Genomic DNA, 21,218 nt, shown 5'->3' with positions numbered 1-21,218 from the left:
CTATACTATATATTTGTTGATAAAATTTTAATAAATACTCGATTATGGTACGATTTTTAATCATCAATCAAGTAATCGTGTGCTACTCAATCATCTTAGTCGACTATTTAATAAAAATACATCCACAAATGTAAGATATGCTAAAGGTTGCAAATTGAACTTATATAAATCAGTTTAATATTCTTATACGAGTAAATGCCTATCTGTACGCGTCAAAGTTATTTCAAAATTTGAATTATTCTGGCGGCGAAATTCTACTGCCGAGAAGTCTTGCGGCGAACGGTCGTGAACTCGATAATGCATTATAACACACAAATATTAGGCTTTACTAAAATTTTCTATTAAATTCGGCCTAAATCAATACATAAAAGGATTCTTAATTCAGGTATTGCTGAAAACATTTCATATAATAAGTTAAAATACGTTTATAAAGTCTTTTATTCCAATTTTACATCATCGCTCATCATTTAAACTTCAAACAATCAATTCATAACTTATGTGGCACACCAATAACAAAATTTAGAATTGCATGCTAATCATTTAAAGTTATTCAACATACCTACAATATACTATATATTTATATCAATTGTTTTCTGGATCTAACGTGAACCTAGGATACCTTATGTTAATCAATATGTTTCTGGTATATTAGTAATTATATCAATAGATCATTATAGTAAAGTTATTGTGACAATGATTTTGCAAGTTCTTCAGTTTCCCTCGTTTTTATTAATTTGCTCTTGCGAAGGCTCGCATAGTCTAAGAGCTATTACCCTGTTAAATAGCATGTTCATAACCATTTAAATTTCAAGAACATAGTTTCAAACCCAAGTGATATCACATCCACCGATTAAAAAAATAATCTCATAACATGACAAACAAGATAAAGAACTTTGGCTTAGGCATTAGTTTATATTTTATGTTGACACATTTATTTCTCTTATTTGAATAATACTTAATTCTTGATTGTCTAACACTTTTTCTATTAATAGTTTATCTCTGTCCATTAACGTGGATTCCATATATCTTTATATCTATCGCATCGTCTAGATGCCAGTATTGTATTATCACAAAGATTTAGCAAAGAGGAGAGGTTCCATACTTAACGCTGTGTAAGTAAGTACATACTTAGAAATTTAAATTGCGATAAGGTATCAAATGCAAAATAAATTACATTTCAAATTGAGTATCGTGCTTAACGCAGTAGAGAACTGGCTGATATCGATAGGGAGCAGTGTAGAGCTCCCGGTGATAAGTCGCTTGCAAGTAGATTGGCAGACGTCATCGTCACCTCTTCGATTTTCTCCAAATCGGCGGCGCCTGCCGAGTTCTGCTTGCATAATTTTTTCGGCGACTGAAAACAATAAATTGGTACAATTTTTCTTCCAGCACGTAACATGTAACTAGATACGTGCGTTTAAATGAATTTAATGTGCTTACACAGCGATCCCTTGATTCGTCCGGAGCTCTGTCCAGGCTAAACTGACGGCGTAGTTTTCCAAGGCGATCTTTGGGGCTGAGGCATTTGTAGTGGCTATATGGTGTACTTAGATCTTCCTCTTCGATGCGGCGTGGGCGTTGACGGTACCCGCTGAGTGAACTAGTTGACGCACCCAGGAGAGCAGCGGCTACTTCGGAAGCGGACACCGGTGTACCCATTGACATGCCGGGATTGTCACTGGAAGTACTCTTGACGATGTGGTGGTGTGACGGCGGGGGGTGTTCGCCAGAGATGGAATGGTCTTGACTACGGATAAGTGAGGAGAATTTTGAGCATTCCATGGTTTTTATGAAGGATGGGTCGGGTGTTGATGGGGTTCTGAAATTATTCAGCAAATTATGAAACTAACGTTTGGCTTTACATCAATTTCTAATAGTAGTTGTTTTTACTTGATAGAGAGTTTAAATTGGGTTATGTTATTATAACACATGAGTGACGCCATCTCGCGACGAATAACCATGTTTTTACTAGATTGTAAAAATGTGAGTTTGTATGTATAGTTTCATAATTTTAGATATTCCGTTAGGTGTCTTTTTTGATGCAAATAAGACTGAATTTTTATATTTTAGAATAGCAGTCTTGTCACATCAGATATTTTATGTTCAAGTGTGTTTTTAGGACTGTGCGTGCTAATGCCATGACTCATGCATTTTTTGGTGAATATTGGATTTGAAATGCGAGCATATCTAATCTGATTATGATCTAAATTCAATTATCTGTTTTTGCGTATGCTACAAACCTGTTGGAGTCATCAAAGGCCGTCATATGTAATCCTGTATCGCTATCCATTGATCCTTCCGACATCGGTTTGATGTCGTGGCTTACTAAATCACTTTCATCCAAGCTTTGAGCAAGCATGGAACAAAAAATGACGCATAGTCACTTTGTACACATGTCAAGAGACTGCTTTAAAAAATGTGCTCAATGTAAATTTTCCTTCTGTGCATAAAAAACGCATATTTTTCTTCATTTAATCGCAAAAAATTCTGCTTGACTAGCGACTTATAAAAGTTTGTACCCGTAAAACAATTTTACGAGCGTGTATCAAAAGAACAATAAATTTGAGGGTTTTTCCCGAGAACGAGAGAAAAAAGAAAACAGTATCCTTACCCATGATTCTCCTCTAACGAAGGCGGTGTCGGCAAGGGTTTATCGAAACCAGCTTTCCCCGAAAGCCAGTACGTGTCCATAGTGCCTTTACCTTTGACCTCGGTGGCGCCGCGATATTGGAGTTTGTAGCCCCCCGCCTTTTCGAGCCTGGCGCGGGTCGCCGTTGAAAGATGAATCCGCCACGGAGAACCAGTGCTTTCCATACGCGACGCCGTATTTACCGTGTCTCCGAACAGACAGTAACGCGGCATTGTGAGTCCAACAACCCCCGCACAGCACGGCCCCGTGTGCAATCCTATTCGCAATCGCAGCGGCGTCTTTGGCAGATGCCTGATACGAAACCGTCCGCTCTGATGCAGCAAGTCCAGTGCCATTGTGGCGATCTGTTCAGCGTGGTCATGAATCGGCGTCGGCAGCCCCCCAACCACCATGTACGCATCCCCAATTGTTTCAACTTTGTACACATTATACGCGTTGATCGTCGCGTCGAAACAGGTGTAGAGGTCGTTGAGCAGGTCGACAACCTGAAATGGCGTCGAATGCGCCGAGATTGTCGTGAAGCCGACGATGTCGCTGAAGTAGATCGTTACCTCCGCGAACTCCTCGGGGTCCACGTGCATCCCCAGCTTCAATTTCTCGGCCACCGAACTGCAAAACGAGTGCAGGTTTGCAAAATTATGATTCAAACTTTGTGCGCGTATTTACGAGTTGAACGCGTGCCAAAACAGTCATGTTTCTATTTGGAAAATACGAAAACAAACTTTCCAGCTGCGCCAGTGCACAAAACATGACTACATTTCACCCTTTCTGGGTGGCGTTAATTGCAAAATAATATCAACGCGTCTGAGAATAGAACCGGGGTAACCCTTGCTTTTTGCACCTCGCTTCTATTCATAAATTATAATTAATTTATGCCTGAACCTTGACATATGCAATATCTGCTTAAAATTAGATTTACGCGGCATTAGAACAATATAAAACATGCTTACCTAGGCAACATTCGATTTAGAAGCTGTTCAGTCTTGCGTTTTTCGACGTCCAATTGTTCTGTGCGCTCGCGGATGAGCTCTTCCAGATTGTTCGAGTACTTTTCGAGCATTTGAAACATGGTGTCGACGATGTTGACCTTGCGGCCGTGATTCAGTTTTTTGAATTGATCGTGCACGGCGTTGAAGTCAGGTCGCATCTCGGCCTGCTCGGCCCAGCATTGTCTCATGATATTAATGGCTTCCGGTGGTGCTGCGCCTTTGCTCACCGAGGGTCGAATTAGTGGGGGCGGCTTTTTTACTTTCGCAATTATTTCTGCACAAAGACATAGCACCTCAAAGAGTTAAATTGAATACTAAATCACTTTTTGCTTTAACATATATCATAACCTTTTTTCAACTTATATGCAACCCAATACACAAAAACAGATACCTATAACCATGTGGTATATTTATGAACACTTGTAAATATATAGGGTTTTAATGTGTTAATGATCGATTTTAAAATATAATCCCAGTATATTAGTGAAATATGAGTCGATTACCTTCGGGAGTAAGCGCCAGCATGCAAAACGGCTCGCCTCGTACAACCACTTCTTGCATTATGATGCCGAACGAGTAGACGTCGCCAGACGGCGTGCCCGTTTTTTGCAGACTCGGTTGTCTTAATAATTCTGGCGCGGTCCATAAAAGTTCTGAAAAGTAATCAGAAACTCAGAGCTGATGCGATATATAATATACGCGTGCGATGAAAAGTTTTCGGAGACCTCAGTATGTACGTGTGTTTATATAACCACATACATGTCATATCAGTATCTCCGAAATCGCAATAAAATTACTTCTTGCTATAATGAGGGTCAACAGAATATAATATTAGCATTTCAACCCAAAAACGTAAATCAACCAGAAACGAATAAAATTTTTTGTTGCTTCTACTATGCGATACTTAATGCCCTTAATGTTGGGTTATTTTATCTACTTTAAACAAAGTGCACTTAAAACTGTTCAAATCGAGTTACGATGCTTCGCGCACTGCTGATGGAAATAGTTTCGCAAGAAATTTCTCATTTAAACTCGCCGATGGCAAACTTTCCGATCATTTTTATTTCGCATTCTTTTTAAATTGAAGTAATAAGTGCATTGCAAAACAAAATGGCCGACTGGACTAACCTTTAGCTGACTTTTGTGCAACTGTTATTCCCTGTGTGTTATAAAATGAAGGCAGACCATAATCAGTGATTTTGAGCACCCAGCGCGCATCGATGACGCAATTTCTCGACGTCAAATAACCATGAACTTTAATAGGCGTCTGGTGGAGATATTTCATACCCTGTATAAATAATAATCCAATCATTAACGTGAACATTAAATATACATTAATTAAACTAGCGCGAGGACTGATTTAATAAATTATTAACTCTGTTTCGAACAACAACACAATCCAATTAATTTGAGTACCACTATTGTGTGTTAAAACCAGCGTTTTCATGGTTTACGCGCCGAAAATGTCAATACACCAACAAAAAATTATGAATTCAGTTTGGTGCGAAATTTATTGACAATTTGCAATTACGGTTTACGCGGAAATTGCATCTGTATCCGCTGTATTAATTAATTAGGAGGAGTATAGAGAGAGTAAGGCAGATACGTACTCGCACCAAATCTGTTAACAAACTCAGTCGGAAGGACCAATCCAGTTTGATGTCGTCTTGCTGCAGAACATCCTGCAGGGAACCGCGCGCGCAGTACTCGGACACGAGATAAACACGCGGCGGTTCAGCGAGGCAACCGATGAGAGGATTAAGATTTTCGTGGCGCAAGCCGTGCAGCAGCACCAACACCTCGACCGTCTTAGCTTTCAGTTCTACGCTTGACTCCAACTGAATGGGCTTCATTTGCACCAGATCGCCCTGCAATCACACACAAACATACAAATATACATACATAACCAATCTTAGATTAAAGTTCCAACAACATAGGCAACCAATTATACTTTCACGTTGTATAAATGATTGTACTCATATATGTGGTATTTGAAATTTAGTTGTACGAATTTTCGACGTCGCTAGTTTTGGCAACAATAAAAGTTGATGTACTTGACGCGAGTGGTGATAACTATAAAAGACGCCTCGCTCGCCCGGACGGCCGAAATGGTTTGAGCGAGCAGGAGCTGTCGGATGCATGCACGCGGTGGATAGAGACGAGTGAAAGAGTTTTTGGGGACTTTCGTACGTTGTAGCGAACCCTCGGATCGATCAGCAACTGTTTAGCCAAACTAGGACTCGAGCCGCCGCGTAACGGCGTCCTGGTGTTGCCGCCACCGCCACCGCTTGCGCCACCTCCACCACCAGCAGCGTTCCCTGAGCCTTGCAGTAGGTCGGGTTTTTCCACTTCTGGTCCGCCAAACTCCTGCAGTTGTTGCAGCCAACAACAGAGCATAGCTTCAATGCCTTCGTCCACCTGTAACAATTTGTTTGCGCATTAACTTTACGGAGAATTTCCGCTACGCCATCAACGTTGCACAAATAACGCCACAAATCATCTTTTATGGAGTCCGAGTGGGGTGATCAGGATACGCGCATGAAAAGAAACGAGTGCTAAGGGCCATTAATAAATCACGAATTATGCTCGTGCATTCGTCGAGTCGAGGTTGCATGACCACAGCCTTGACATTCCCTGCCAAAATCAATACCAATTAGTGTGCATTAAAAATTTCCGCTTTGTTCAATATTTTAAAATGCCAAATTATTTTATTTTTGACAAACAACTTATTTTTTTACTTTTATTAGCCAAATGCACCTGTATAAAGATGAGAAGCGAACTGAAGTAGCAAGGAGTGCAATTAAGTAGGTAATCATGACATGAGTTACCACATCCGCATGGATGCAACCTTGACACTGATTCAGAAAATCGATTAATAACTGCACCGACGACAAAGACGTGAATTTTAAGGTACGCGAAGAAAACAGAAAACGGCTTTATTATCTGAAACATTTTATGTGTGAAAATTTTAAAAGAAGGAGAAAATAATGATTTTTCTTAACATTTATACGATTTGCTGGATTTTGTGTGAAAACGAGACCGGAATATTAACGACTCCACTTGTTGCCAGACAGAAATAATAAGAATGTGAGAAAATAAAATCCCTCAGACATTTAATCATAAGATTTAATAATTTTATCAGAAATATAAGAGACATTAATTAAAATTCTCGTATTCTTTCAGTCTTGTTACATAATCGGACGCTTTCCGGTTTTTAATTATCATTATTTTTATCTTTATATTTAAATTAAAAGAATAGAAGAATGGAATATTTTTATTAAAAAGAAATAAAAAATATCGTTTTAAAACTTTTTCATTGTTTAGGTACTCATTCGAATAAAATTGTGCACTTTTTCCAATTTTAAATAATTGAGTTGTATTTGAGGGTCAAGTATCGATTGATATTTGCAATAAAATTAATAAATATTGAAACTTCCCGAGAAGTGTGTAGGTTATGTAACATTCATGCTGCGCATGCGCGTTATACGCTCATATAATGCGTATTTGAATTAATTTAAAAATATGATTATTATCATTAAATTATGGAATTAACAAATTTGTTTCCTTGGTGACCAGGTACAAAATTAATTTGCATTGTTACTAAAATTACCCAAAATCCAAGTTATGTATTGCGTTTTATTCGATATAATAACAAACCGAACTTGACTCAGTACGAGAAATTGAATATTTTAATATTTATTTATTATTCGCATGCAAATTATCATTCCCGGCATAATATTAATAGAACACGATAAAATAATACAATACTATTATTGTTGCGTAAAATATTGTGCAATATTATTACTTGGAGTATAATCTAACCTAACATTGCAGGAAATTGCATTATGAATGTATTTCTATGCTATGCGAAATGAAGCAGGAAGGAAGTGTGCACTCACCCGCCTCGTATCCGGTAGCTGAGGAAAAACGAAGTCGGTCGCCGTCAGCAGCACCTTGTACGGCCCCTTAGTGATATGCTTTTTCAGAATATGATAGCGCACCCACGCGACGACGGCGAGGAATGCGAAAATCGAGAAGATCGACATGGTGAGAATGGCGACGTAGCTCAACAGCTTTGTCAGTTCGGACGCGTCGCACAGCTCGCAGTCCTCTTTTTGCTGATGCTTCAAGTGCCATTCCTGCAGGTTGTCCTCGAACTCGTTGATCTCACCGAGTTGCCCGCACACTTTGAGCAGCCGCCGCATCGTGTAATAGTCATCTTTCAAATCCAGTAGGCCGAAACAATCCTCCTTGTCCTTGGGCGCAAAGCTTTCAATACCAATCTTTTTCAGTTGTTTGTTGATGGTGTCCTCAACGGCGTCGCGCGGCTCCTTATCGGATAAAAGCAGTATGTGCTTTTTGGTGACGTTCCCAAGTCGCTCCAGAAAGTCGGCACGCAGAAGTTGAGTATTCCTTCTTTCTAGAGCGCCCTCAGCGCTGTCGTGTGAGCGCTTTCGACTATTGTTGTGCGTGGAATTCATGTGAGCGGATGCGTTATTCTTGCCGGTGATGTTTTCCGTCGAGTGGTGGCTGCCGTCTTGTTCCGTTTGCTCCGAATTCAAATAGAGCGACCAAGATGGTAACGCCGATATGTCCATCAGCACCGTCAGCGTACTGAACTCTTTGCTCAGCTGCATATTGTCTATCGCTTCCAGTATCGATCGTCCGAATGTGTTTCCAGGTGCGCAGATGATTATTACTGGAAAATTGAAAAATAGATCAGCGTTCGACGGGCTGAATACGGAGTCACATTTCATTCCGACTGCGCCTTCTACCTTTTTGTATTAGCCGAGTGGATTGCAAGTTGCAACGAGTATTGGTAGAATCGATTTTGTTGGAAGGTAGTTACTTAGGTTCTCTTCGAATTTATTGTTGTGGGTATCCGAGGTAATAACAGAGTTGTGAACTCAGGAAAAGTTATAAAATATTAGTTTAAATCGTGTTTTAAATTTTTTATTCGCAGCAAGGCAAGAATAAATAAGGTAAGAGTAATGTCTATTTACAAATAACATTTCCAATAAAAATTCTCACAGACACAAATATTTTAAAACTTTTACCTTTATTAAGGATAAACAAAATTATTAAATTAATGAACAAAATTTCACGAAAATGTAAATTATAATTTATAAAACAATGACGATTTGAGCTATCTTAATTTTTGATTAAAATTGTATTATTACTTTTGCAATAGTGCATTCAGTATTTAATATTTGACAAGCTTCAGCAGAATTTATTAACTGAAATTATATGGTTCGTAAATTGTGTATCATAAAATAAAATTATTTTTGCGTTTAACTGAAACACGACCCTTTCGTTTGTAATTTATTGTTTTTATTTACGTGCTGAAAACCTATATCCTAACTAATATTGTACGAGTAAAGGTAAATGGTGAGAATGTTTATTTATTTGTGTTTGTAAATGTTCACAACCAATTTTGATAAATTTGCAAGTAAGCAATTTTATTCGTATAAATATAACTTACTGGGTGTAAAAACTAGAATAAAAGTTGATTTAAAATTCAATCATAGTTATAGCTTTCTTTGTTGTTAATTATTCAAGAAGCAGTCAATTAATGTTGATAATTTAAAAATTTATAAAACGCAAATACCATTTTCTATCATAGTATGAAATAAAATTCATATAATTGACACCCGGAATTTTCTTAAGAAATGTTATTTTATAATTAAATAACTCGCTTTGTTGCAGTTAAATAAATTATTCTGCATAAAAAATACAACTCTGCTTTTATTAAAATTATAAAAACAAGCAAACATGACTAATATCGTAATTTTGCTTTGCTTGGTTTATAATGTTGTATGTTCAAATAACTCAACATCTGCGTGTAAACCTTGCGAATCCCATCTTTTGTTATAACCAACCGCATTTCACAAGGTACAAAAACATTGTTACAATTCCTGGGTTTGGCTCGATTTTAGCTGGTGTTGCAAGTAACCTTCATTAAATTCTTACCAGCTACATAAAATGTATATAACGTTTTATGTGCACGGACAAGGTGCCTATAATTATTATGAAGCAACAGCTATATTCTTGCCGCCGAAAAGCTCTTCGAAAATTATCACTACCGATTTAAATAAATTATCGCCGGGCGATAATACGAGTTCCCCCTAGCCGTAGCGGCGCATATCGAGGGCGTCACGCGCTTGTTTGCAAATTGAAAAGCGTCACCAACAAAACATGGCGTGTCGTGTCTCGTGTCGCATCGGAGCGAAGTTATGTGTGTTAAATTTATTAATCTAATGGCAAGCGAAAACGCGCGATCTCGAAACGGGAATTGCTCGAAAGTTTTTCATTAAAAATTGAATGGCATTTCATTTTGTAATCAAATTATTTCTCCCCTGCCTCCAGGGTCTGCCCACGGCGTCCGGATGGAGTGAATTACAAACTGGAGAAAACGCCGACAACGCTGTGATTTGCCTGACAATAAATGAATTTTTGGAAGATGAAGAAAATGGTGGATAATTGAAAAATTCATATTTTGCGTAGGTTGATAAATTTTCTTCGGCGATAGGAGTGATTACTTACCCCGCACGTGCATCCTTATGACCGGTTCCAATTTGTATTCGATATGTTCGACGGACGAATTCTCCGATAGCATCGCGTAGTGTTTGGGCACCACGCCGCTCTCTCGCATGTGCAGCACGAACATTTGCGACAGCTTTGGCCACCAGCCGACGTCTGCAACAATTGGAATGCGTTAATCGATAACAGAACAATTTAACTAATGTGCATCCGTTATGGTGGTCGCTCCGGGATATTATTGATACCGGCATTTCATTGTGTCACAATAAAGTATCATAAATAACTAAAGTGCCTGCGATATTATAACATTCAAAATTTTTGAAAATTTTGGCAAATTTTGTTTTTTTTTATTCAGCAAAAAGTACTTTTGCTTTGGTTTTCTAAAAGATTGCACATAAATATGCATTTATTATTTAATAATTTAATGGTAAATACTTTGTGATTATTTTTCAGAGTTTAAACAGAAGTTTTTTAGAAGTTTTCTGAAGTTGCTTAATATTTTTGAAAATCACTCCAGGGACCGTTACCAAATTACAATATCAGTTTTTTCTGCTATTTATGGTAGGTACTCGTATCGTGTAATTTCCATATATAAACGCAGTTTATTTATCTTGGTTGGTTGGTTAGATTTTTGTGTTTTTACAAAATTTAGTATAATCGACGATGAAATTGAGCATTTTTTGAATATATACATGCATGATTAATAGAAAGAAAAATAAGTCCGGACAAAACGAACCATTTCAACTCTACATGCCGAAATAAACAAATGATTTGCGAGAACAACGCTCGACGCAATCGAGGAGCCGGCGCATATTTGCATGTACATATTCGCTCGCGTTGCAAACACGAAATGAGAGAAAATTACAATGTTAATGGCTTCCAAACAACGCTCTCAACATAGATATATACGTCCAATTGCTCAAAGCTCGCACTCGTCGCTGGCGTGTAGCTCTTCGATTTCCTGAAGGCGTTTTTAACATGTTTGCGTTCGAATATATTTTCCCAACACAACCGTCAACCGCGACTGCCTCTGCCCGCATTCGGGGATCTGTAATGAGGTCTGCGAAGTCTCCTTGAATGTTAGAATTCAAAATATGCCGGCATTGAAAATCCTCCGAAGAATGAAAAAAATGAGAAAACCGCCGAGTTCAAGTATGAGATGCGAAGGTAGCGAGGACAGCCGCAACAAAAATACAGAAAACAAGCGAAACATGCTACGCTGTCGCCCACGGCCAGAACACAAGCGCGCGTGCACAAAAAATGTATCGCTTGCCCTGAGAATGTAACAAGAGGGTTGGTTTTTTGTTGCGGGAGCGCACCGGTGACGCCAGCGTAGAAAATCGGAAACGGAAATCGCAGACAAAGTTGATTTTTTTTTACTGTGGGCAGGATGTAGTGTCCTGTGACGCTGTGAAACGAGTTACAAATCAGAATACTGTGTGAATACAAAAAAATACATACACGCCCGAGCAATTTAGAAATATTTTGGTTTAAATTTACCTTCGATAGTAAAAACTACTTTATTAGTAGCAAAACATGAATAAGTAATTTTTTGTTTTTATTGAACACCTTTTGTGGAATAATTTTAATTTAATTTCTTTTCGTTTAATTTCTTCTTATGTCGAAACTTCCGAATAAGTATTAATTTAGTGACCAACCGAGAGTTCGGTTTCGGCCAGTTTTGGCCAAGAATTCTAGTTTTTGCTTCAGTTTCGGTTTGGGCCAAAAATTGGCCGCTCTGACACGAACAACAGCAACTCCGTAGGTAAATGCGCAGGCGCAGGCTCCGTCCCGTACATAATGCCCGTAGATAATGGATATGGATATTTCAATTATAAACCAATATTTGATTATGCTCAGGCACAGAATTGCTAATAATGCATTTTAGCGTGCCATCTCGGATTCAACTATTTTACTATAACTATGATTGAATTTAAAGCCAACTTTTATCCTATAAAAAAGAGCTGTCTTTAGGGTCTTCCCGGCAATTATTCGAATTTTTCTTGCCGTAAAAACCATCCTTGGACCTAAACGAACATTCTAAAAAAAGAATTGGCCAAATTGCTCTAGGCATTGTTGAGTTATGCGGTTACCAACAGATTTTGCGATTTATTTTTATATTATAGTTTATTTTATTGTGCGCTATTAATTTGCTGTATTAGTAAATTACAAATGTGTATTATTGTTATATGACCATATAAAATGTCAATTTTGACAAATTGTACCAATATTTTCTTCTGTCCAAAGTGATTTACTGTCTTGTAATTTGATTAACTGCAACTCCGACAATAACCCGAATAAAGTTAAACACATGGTACACCTGAAACACAAGTTTGAGACTTCCGAGCGACTGGGCTGTGCGTCGTGAGGCATCAACGGACGAAAGATTTACGACTTCAGGGGGCAGCATGCATGCATTCGCTTCTCGCGTGGCATGTTTGTCTGCGCTGTTAGCAAATTCTCGTTTGCTAGCCGCCTCGAATTGCGAATACGAATCCCAAGTAGAACCATGGACGTAAATGCAATAGCAGGCAACAGACACTTTACTCGTACGCGTCTAAAGTTTAAGTTTAGCATTACATTTGCGTCCGTGAAACTTGCCGGGAAGAGAAGAAAAACTTTCCAACTTTGGCGCTTTGCTTAAATACGCAGTTCGGCGAGGATGTCACACCGACGTAGACGGTTTTGCCAGGGTCCCTGGCTTCGAGGAAATTTGCATTAGACGCGCAATTAAATTGTGCGCCCAGAGCGCGTCAAACGCATAGAGTGAAAATTTGAAGCCTCGAGAGTTTCAAGTTGAAAGTAAGAAAACTATATTGTGACAGGACAAATTAGTAAGTACTCGGATATGTTCTGAGAATAGACATTCTAATAACACAAACATATTTCTTGTCATTTATATTTACAACATAAATTGAAATGTTGTTGTTGTTTATGTGTACTGTTTATATTTACAACAAATAAGTGTAATTGAATGCTAACTGTCAACAGTCAAAATATCAAATTAATTCTGTTGAGAGCATATTATATAAATTTACTATTTTTTTAATCTATTACGAGAATTAACATTGTGCTATTGTCAATTTATGTATTTAGGATACTAATAAACAGATTTCTATGGATATTTTTTTTTATAATTACTCAAAATTCAGTATATCTGTAGATCAAATTAATAATATGGTTTTAGAACAAATTTAACAGAAAATAGCAAAAAATATTTTTGTTGGTTAATTCGAGATTCAGTATAAATGAAAAAAATTAATATATACACTTTTAATTTATATTTTAAACAAAATACGCTTTTTATGTTTCATAATGCAATATATACTGCGAAATATTTCAAATATTGGAATTAATATATTCCGAAGTTTAAAAACTATAATAGTCAATCATAGAAGCTATATGTATTTAAAATTGGTATTTAACATTTATTGTGCTGAGATATTTGATATTTAATCCCAATATTATCCTGGCTAAAATTATAAATGCAAATTTGAACTTGTTTGTTAGTTACGCTTTCACGCAAAAACCATTAAACCAATTTTAATGTCATTAAAAGTAAAGTTGCTCAAAATGCATTCATATAATCATTTTTTCTCAAACGCTTGAAACCACAAAAATACATTACATACATCAAATAGTGTAACATTTAAATTTTACCCTTGTATCTCTATCTACTATTATATTAAACAAAATGAGTTTGCCAGCATCCAGCATTGATTTTCATACCCATAGCGCGAATATAATAGTGTAAATACATGTATATAATAGCGTAGTTAAAGATGAAGGTAGACGAAACTAAGCGAAACGTTCGAAGGCGCCGTCTGTGCTCTTTGAATTGATTGAAATCCCGCGACGGCAGCGGTTGCGAATGAACGTGACACACGTAGACGCGTATCAAAATAGTGCGCATCGAGGGCGTAAATGGAAACTAATACTACAACATACATACACGTGTCGATTGCGAACTGATTGACTTGTTGACTTACATCCTCTGGCACGTAAGTACATAGGGACGACAATCACGCGAGACTCAAACATTCAGAAATCGAAGCCGCTGGTAAACAATGCCTTACTTCTCGAGTGCCCAGTGCCATTAAGAAAATACAAACAGACAAACATTTGATTCGTTGATAGCCAGAATAGCAAAATTGTAAATAAAGTGAAAACTCAGAAAAAGAAATCAATGTCACTACGAGTGTTATGGTTGAGGTCGAAGCCGGAGTTTGCGTGAATTTGAAACAGGTAAACAGAAGATTCGCACAAGCCGCGAGCCCACAGTGCACGGGTCTTTTCCTTGCCACGGTGACACGAATGAAATATGCATAGAGCAATTCGGGGAGCAATAAAACGGGTTCTTTTAAGCAGTGATATGTGCGCTCGCCGGCCTTGCCCCATTTTCTTCAGATACACCGGCTTTACCGCTTTCCGTGCGGAGTGTGATCTTCACCTTTTGCATAAAAAGCAAAAACTCAATTGGCTGTATATAAACTAAACTAGTGTGTAAAATTTATTCAAGGAGCATACATTTAAGATAAACCTAACCTTCAAATTTAACATTTTAGTTGATATACCAGGAATCGAAATAAGATTAGCGGCAATAACAGTTAGAACAGTTGGAAACTAATTATGTATGAAGTAACCTTACTTATTTTTGACAATTGAATAAATTAGATGAAATAGGACCAGAATAGCTGTGAAAATGTGAGGTTAAGGTAAGGTTTTTGTATTTTGCAGTGTATGTTATTGTGTTGCTACATTAACTAATTCGTTATTTTTTATACTAAACTAGCTTTTGCCCGCGACTTCGTCCCGGTAGTGTTTAATAAAAATTTAATTCATTTTTACTCTTTTGTTTAAAAGAAATTCTATAAAGAATTGCTAATAATGCACTTTAGCGCGCCATCTCGGATTCAACTATTTAACTATAACTATAATTGAATCTCAATGCCAACTTTTATCTTATAGAAAAGGGCTGTTATCAGGGTTTACACGGCAATTATTTGATTTTTTCCCGCAGTGAAAACCATCCTTGGACTTTAATAAACGTAAAAAAAAAGAATTGGCTAAATTGGTCTGTGCGTTGTTGAGTTATGCGCTTACTAACAAATTTGATGCGTTTACTACCACTTAAACACAAAATGTACAACTGTGCAATTGTGCAATCTAGATTAAATTATAACCTATTTTCTTGAAATAACCAGAATATGTTAACGTGCCATCTAATCCTACTATACAAACCTAATCATTTAATTAATTTCTAAAGCTATTTATAGTTTAAAATGGAATACGTATGCAGGTTGTCTTAAATCGCATTTGCACGCTTGCATGCACATAGGTAAGTGTCCTTATATGCTACATAATTGCCCAAAGGTATTATTACAATGCATAATAATACTTACTCGCGCAATAACAACATAATTTTATACCATTATTATTATTATCACAACGCAAGAAAGCATATTAAATAAATGTCAGTATTCTGTTGAAGTTAACAATCAAAATTTAAGAGGAAACGAGCCCGTCTCAACTTTTATGAAATGCGCTTACACGTGTCAACAATGGACCAAGCGCACAACGCAAGAAAACTCGCTTTCCGCTTTTTGCATTTTTAAATAAAACGGCAGTCAAAAGATCTCCGGTGCGTGCGATATGAGAAAAAAAATCTCAACTCAAATGAACATTTGTCGGTTTTGATGTAATATTTACCTTTATATTTAATATGGTAATATCGTAATGCGTTTACGCTTTATACACACCATCAATCATTCATGACGCTCTCGACCTTCGTGAGTAAACAAATTCAGACAGATTTTCAAAAAGAAAAAAATGCTAATCAACTCTCAAAGGTAAATTATATATAAAAATGTTTATTTAATGCGTGATTACATGCATAATAAAATAAGCATATTATATTAAAGCGATAATTAGATAAGTCTTAAACATGACCAATTAAAACTCAATGAAAAACGGACTTTTCTCATTAAGTCCACCTGCGCCTGGAACATTCGCTTTGATTATTTCATTTCCTCTTCAGCCAGCTCGCGGGCTTTACTTCTAGCTTTCGGTCGCATCCGAGCGCATTACGCGCATTTTCCTACCGCCATGCGCTTCCGCTTCCGCTCACGGCGCACCATTTCTATCCCAACGCGTGTATTTATTCATATTTTCTCGTTAACTAACCATTAAAACTAACCGTACAGCCGTGCGGGTATCATTTCTGCATATTAATTAAAAATACTTGCATAAAAGCTGCTTTTATGTATAATGAAGGTAATACTCTTCTGTGTAACATAACGAAAAAACATGTCATGCGTTTGCTTTGCATAATAACATGTAGATAGACTGAAATGTATCGGAATACTCTGGCTTGAACATGTAATGCTTCAAGTGATTTTTTTAAACACTCGACAGACTGCTCATGAAAGCTGGGCACGACCGGCTCGAGGGAGAAAATACACTCGAGCCTGGAATAATTCTCCATCACACACAGCACCAACGCGTTTTAGTTTTTTATTAGATGCTTTATGGAAACATATTTATTCTCGACGATTTAAAATTTTAAGATCATTTGTTTCAGTTTTGGTTTGGAAATTTGAAACATTTCACCCTACGGGCCTAACAATTAAATTCAGATTGAACATAATGTTATGTAAATTTAATACTCTCAGCGGATGAAAAACATAAATATTAAACGTTACATCTTTTTTGTTTGACGGTATTTACATAGAAATTAGTGCGGTTAACAAAAATGTTATGGTATGCGTTTCGAAAAGCCAATGCTGGCTTATTAATAATGTAAGTTTTCTGCTTTGGAACATTTGCGAAGGAAACGAAAACAAGAAAAACATTATGCTGCGCAGCGTTCGCTGATTATAAACCGACGTTTAGCACAAAACCCGACCCGCATTCTTCCAACTGCGGTACGAGGCGGAAATTTAGGGCTGCGTGGTCGGCTGTTTGGGATCAAAGCTAACAAACGTACATTCCAAACGTTTCTAACATTTTCCACGTCTGCTGAGATCTGAGATCTGAGATGTGGGATATGAGATATTTTGTATTAATGGTACAATTTGAATGCCACTACCAGTAATTCCTGATTTCATTTTAATTTAAATTAATTAAAATTAAATGAAAGACATCTAAGGATAAAAAATAAAGGAATACCTGTCTTAACTTTATCTTACATTACATTTTTAATACTTTTGTAATACGTTTGTGTAACTAAATTATGCAAGAGAAACCAAAGAATTTGAAAAAAATTTAAATCTATTTTTTTTTTATTTTTTGTTGTTCTTTTATTATTAGGTTACACTGGGTATTTGTAAAATGGTAAAACGGCAGTTTGATCGTTTTTTTGCGTTTATATAGTTTAAAGGAACTCTCATTTTGCAAGATTGGATATTTGATAAAAAAAGAAATAAAAAAGTTTTGAAATAAATATAATGAAAACAAAAAGAAACCTTATGATCACATTTCTGAAGAGATGTAAAAATCAAATAATGTTCAATTTAGTTAAAAATGCACCATATATAAATATCCCAGAATTATTTAACATTCTTTCCTATGAAATGCATTAAAATGTATTGTATAATAATGTATATTGCAAAATAAATTGGAATAAATGTTTTTATATTTTAAATCAACTATTTTCTGCCTGATTTTATTAGTGTTTAATTTTCTTTTTAGTTTTGAAACTTTTTCATATTTTTAAATATTAATATTTTCTGTTGTTCAAAACAATATATATATATAGAAAAAAAAAGAAGCATCAACAGTGTATTAGTCTTTCATCACTTTCCATAAAATCATCCCGAGAAGTCTCCGCAGCAGAAAAGTAGATTTAAAACCCCGACGCGTACAACTCGGTGGACGCGCCGGGAAACCATCACGGGATAAAGAAGAATTCGTCCGACGAGCGGACGGCTTATCCCTACTTTACAACATTCCGGCGTCCTGTGCGGTCTACTTAATAATCCTCCCGCGGTGTAATCATAAACATGTAGACCCAATGTATGCAAAATTTAATACCTACGTTCACTCGCTTAAAATCTTTCTTGTATTTGTTTAAGTTTAAATTAAAATCCAAATCTGTATTGTTGTAGATTACATATAAAATGTTATGTGAGTTTTGAGTTAGTGAATTAGGAAGGTGATGCAAAGTTGGAGTCGAGAATATTGGTTCGAATGATGTAAGGACTCTGAGGTTGTTAGCGGGTGAAGAGTGGTGGCAACGTGAGAGAGTAACTGTGGTCGAAGTCAGGTGGCAACTCGGGTGTCCTTTTTAATGAACCCCATTCGGGCGCATCTACGTAATTCTCCAAATTTGCTCGTATGTCTGGAGCAGATTTCCACGACACGTCAATGCCGTCATTTAATGATGCTACTTGGAATATCTATTGCACAACTTGCCTATTACTGGAATCCCAATAACTAGGTGCATCGTTATCACAATTAGAGTGAAACACGTGACATAGATACATAAATATAATATTATTTTTGCAAATTATTTTAATATTTAGTTTAATTTATATAATTTATTTAAATCCGAATAATTACATCTTTTAATTTAAATTTTAGTAGTTTTTTTATATTTTGCGGTTGTTGTTTATTGTTGTTAAATGACATAAAGTGTGTTGTTTATTCCAAGTAAAAATACTGGCGTTTTACAGGTAGAAGTAGAAAATATTTATTATTAGCTCTTCCCCTTAACTTTGTTCGCAAAAATTAGTAGTATTTAGTAGACAAACAAATTACGTTCCTGCTTCTTGGGCATATAATGAGTCTCAATTTTAATTTAAGGAAATTAGAAATGCTAATTACGCACCTTATCTTCATCTCAATATAAATGAGACAACTAAAATTATAATTAAATCTTTGCACTGAAAATATATATTATTTTACTAGCTTTTGTCCGCGACTTCGTCCCGGTAGTATTTAATAAAAATGATATGCAAAAAATTTATTTTAAAGAAATTAATTATAATATAAAGAATTGCCAATAATGCATTTTAGCGTGCCATCTCGGATTCAACTATTTAACTATAACTATGATTGAATTTCAATGCCAACTTTTATCCCAAAGAAAAGGGCTGTCTTTAGAGTTTTCCCGGTAATTATTCGATTTTTTCTTGTCGTAAAAACCATCCTTGGACTTTAACGCACATTTAAAAAAAAGAATTGGCCAAATTGGTATAGGCGTTGTTGAGTTATGCGCTTTCCAACAGATTTTGCGATTCATTTTTATATTATAGATAAATATAATGGCGTCAAAAAGTAGTTCACTCATTTTTCATTAAACCAAAATATTTCTATACTAAAATTTATTAAAACTAGTTTAAGAATGTTTGCGTTAAAGCGTCACAAACATACAAACTACCGTACTTATAGAACTAGCTAGGATAAGATTTATAATTAGATATAAAACGATGTTTCTTTTACAAAAAATATGCTTTTACGTGATGAGTACTATCTATATAAAAATCTGATTTCATTTTTAATGATTTATGCGACCAATCCTTTGATACATTGCCCTTGCCTTTGCCCAGCCTTCTCCATTTCATTTCAAGATTTACTACGTTGCGCCGCGTGCAATTTTCTTAATGCTTCCTTACAGCGCACGCGCCAACATGGCTACTTTAATAACCGTATCCACCCGGCACTGCCTCACAATGAACACAGGTACTAAACGTGAGCGAAACAAAACCAACCTGCTGTGCGCTGTGAAAATCACGACACAGGCAGATAACACAGCTTTACAATCATTCTGTTAGCGCTGTTTCTGTTTTGTGCAAATTGTAGATACATCACGCTGGGAGGCGGCTCACCGACTGACTAGTTTATGTGTTTTTTGCGCCGAGTAATAATTTTTACTTTCATCGCGAATTCGAGCTTGGATAGATGATAATTCAAATGGTGGTGTAGGTGATTTATGTGTTGAATTCCGCACATATTAAAATATTAAATGTATTAAAATTAAATTGTGAGATTATAATCATAATGGATTTCATTCCCTATTGTTATTGCGGTAGAAGTCGATAAAAGGCGTCGATAAATATTACAGCGCTTTGAAAACTTTTTCAGCTGGAGGTAAGTGCGCACAATGGAAGTTTTCAATTTGAACCTTAAGGTTCTTGGGATTTAATAAGTGAAAAGTAACTGATTGCGTCTTCACGGAAAGTTTTTACAATTTTAATGAGTCGAAATAAAAGTTTTAAGCACCGTACAAAAAAAAGTTGCACAAAAGTTAACTACTCTACTATTGTGTACTTTAAGTGATACTTTCGTTTATTGTGCAAAGCAAAAGTTTATTTTTAGAAGAATGATGATAAAAAATCAGTGTAAGAATGAAATTCAATTAAAATAGAATTTTCAGCGTAAAAATACAGCGCTCCATTTGCAAATTCGCACACCGGTGTGTTTATGTAAAACGCGTTTGCATAAATTTGGCTGGATTTAAACGCGATATATTCCCGATGTCTTTTTCCACGGCGCAGCCAAACAACACAAATAATATGCATGCATATAGATGGAAAGTAACGCCGGCGTCGTCGGGAAATAAATTAAGCAAAAAGCTTTTATAAAGTGCGCGGCACAGCAAACACGCGGCACACTTACTTGTGGATATAATGGCGATCGATTTCCATTTCATGTATGTTATTAGACGGGAGAAACGGCGTGCGATCAGCGGAATGCTCGCGCCCAGATTGCGCGTCGTCCTCGCGGCGAGCTGCGACGGCGGCGGCGGTTCTTCGATTTCCTGTTGGAAAAACACACAGTATTAGCATTAATACTATTGGCGTGCTAGTCGACGATGTTCCTCGCATTCCAATCACTTCGCATACCTTTCGCGTCGAAATTGCCAGCGATTGCTGCCATTTCAATTCGCAATCAATGATCATTTCACATTTCATTCATGGCGGAATTATAATTTGCTTTTTATATGTTTTAATAGATAGTATAAAGTGCATTCAGGGTAAAACTTTATTTAACTACAATTCTACGACAGTTCTACCTTATAATTTCATTTATTTACTCAA

General features: G+C 36.5%; 1 protein-coding gene across 4 annotated transcripts in view; it reads right to left on the bottom strand.

Annotated features, from left to right (window-relative positions):
• Positions 1–420: 420 nt before the first annotated feature.
• LOC135796606 (retinal guanylyl cyclase 2) overlaps positions 421–21,218 on the bottom strand; it is a 30,879-nt gene continuing 10,081 nt past the window's right edge. For 2 of the 4 annotated variants that reach the window (XM_065308694.1, XM_065308693.1), the window contains exons 4-15: positions 20,797–20,938; positions 10,183–10,335; positions 7,539–8,338; positions 5,830–6,057; positions 5,250–5,507; positions 4,768–4,927; positions 4,143–4,292; positions 3,601–3,913; positions 2,612–3,259; positions 2,241–2,345; positions 1,441–1,819; positions 421–1,354 (exon numbers count right to left, since the gene is read on the bottom strand). In XM_065308694.1, the coding sequence (XP_065164766.1) occupies positions 1,196–1,354; positions 1,441–1,819; positions 2,241–2,345; positions 2,612–3,259; positions 3,601–3,913; positions 4,143–4,292; positions 4,768–4,927; positions 5,250–5,507; positions 5,830–6,057; positions 7,539–8,338; positions 10,183–10,335; positions 20,797–20,938 (3,495 nt within the window). In that variant the 3' untranslated portion in view covers positions 421–1,195. The remainder of the gene's footprint in view (positions 1,355–1,440; positions 1,820–2,240; positions 2,346–2,611; positions 3,260–3,600; positions 3,914–4,142; positions 4,293–4,767; positions 4,928–5,249; positions 5,508–5,829; positions 6,058–7,538; positions 8,339–10,182; positions 10,336–20,796; positions 20,939–21,218) is intronic. The other 2 variants (XM_065308696.1, XM_065308695.1) reach the window with 2 other exon arrangements.

The sequence above is a fragment of the Atheta coriaria genome, unplaced genomic scaffold, assembly GCF_025399875.1.
Source record: "Atheta coriaria isolate IRGN ID8LTWV9N9 unplaced genomic scaffold, Caltech_Dcor_3.1 hic_scaffold_7_pilon, whole genome shotgun sequence".
NCBI lineage: Eukaryota > Metazoa > Arthropoda > Insecta > Coleoptera > Staphylinidae > Dalotia > Dalotia coriaria.
The sequence above is the reverse complement of the archived record's forward strand: the minus strand, read 5'-3'. Positions and strand labels throughout refer to the sequence as shown.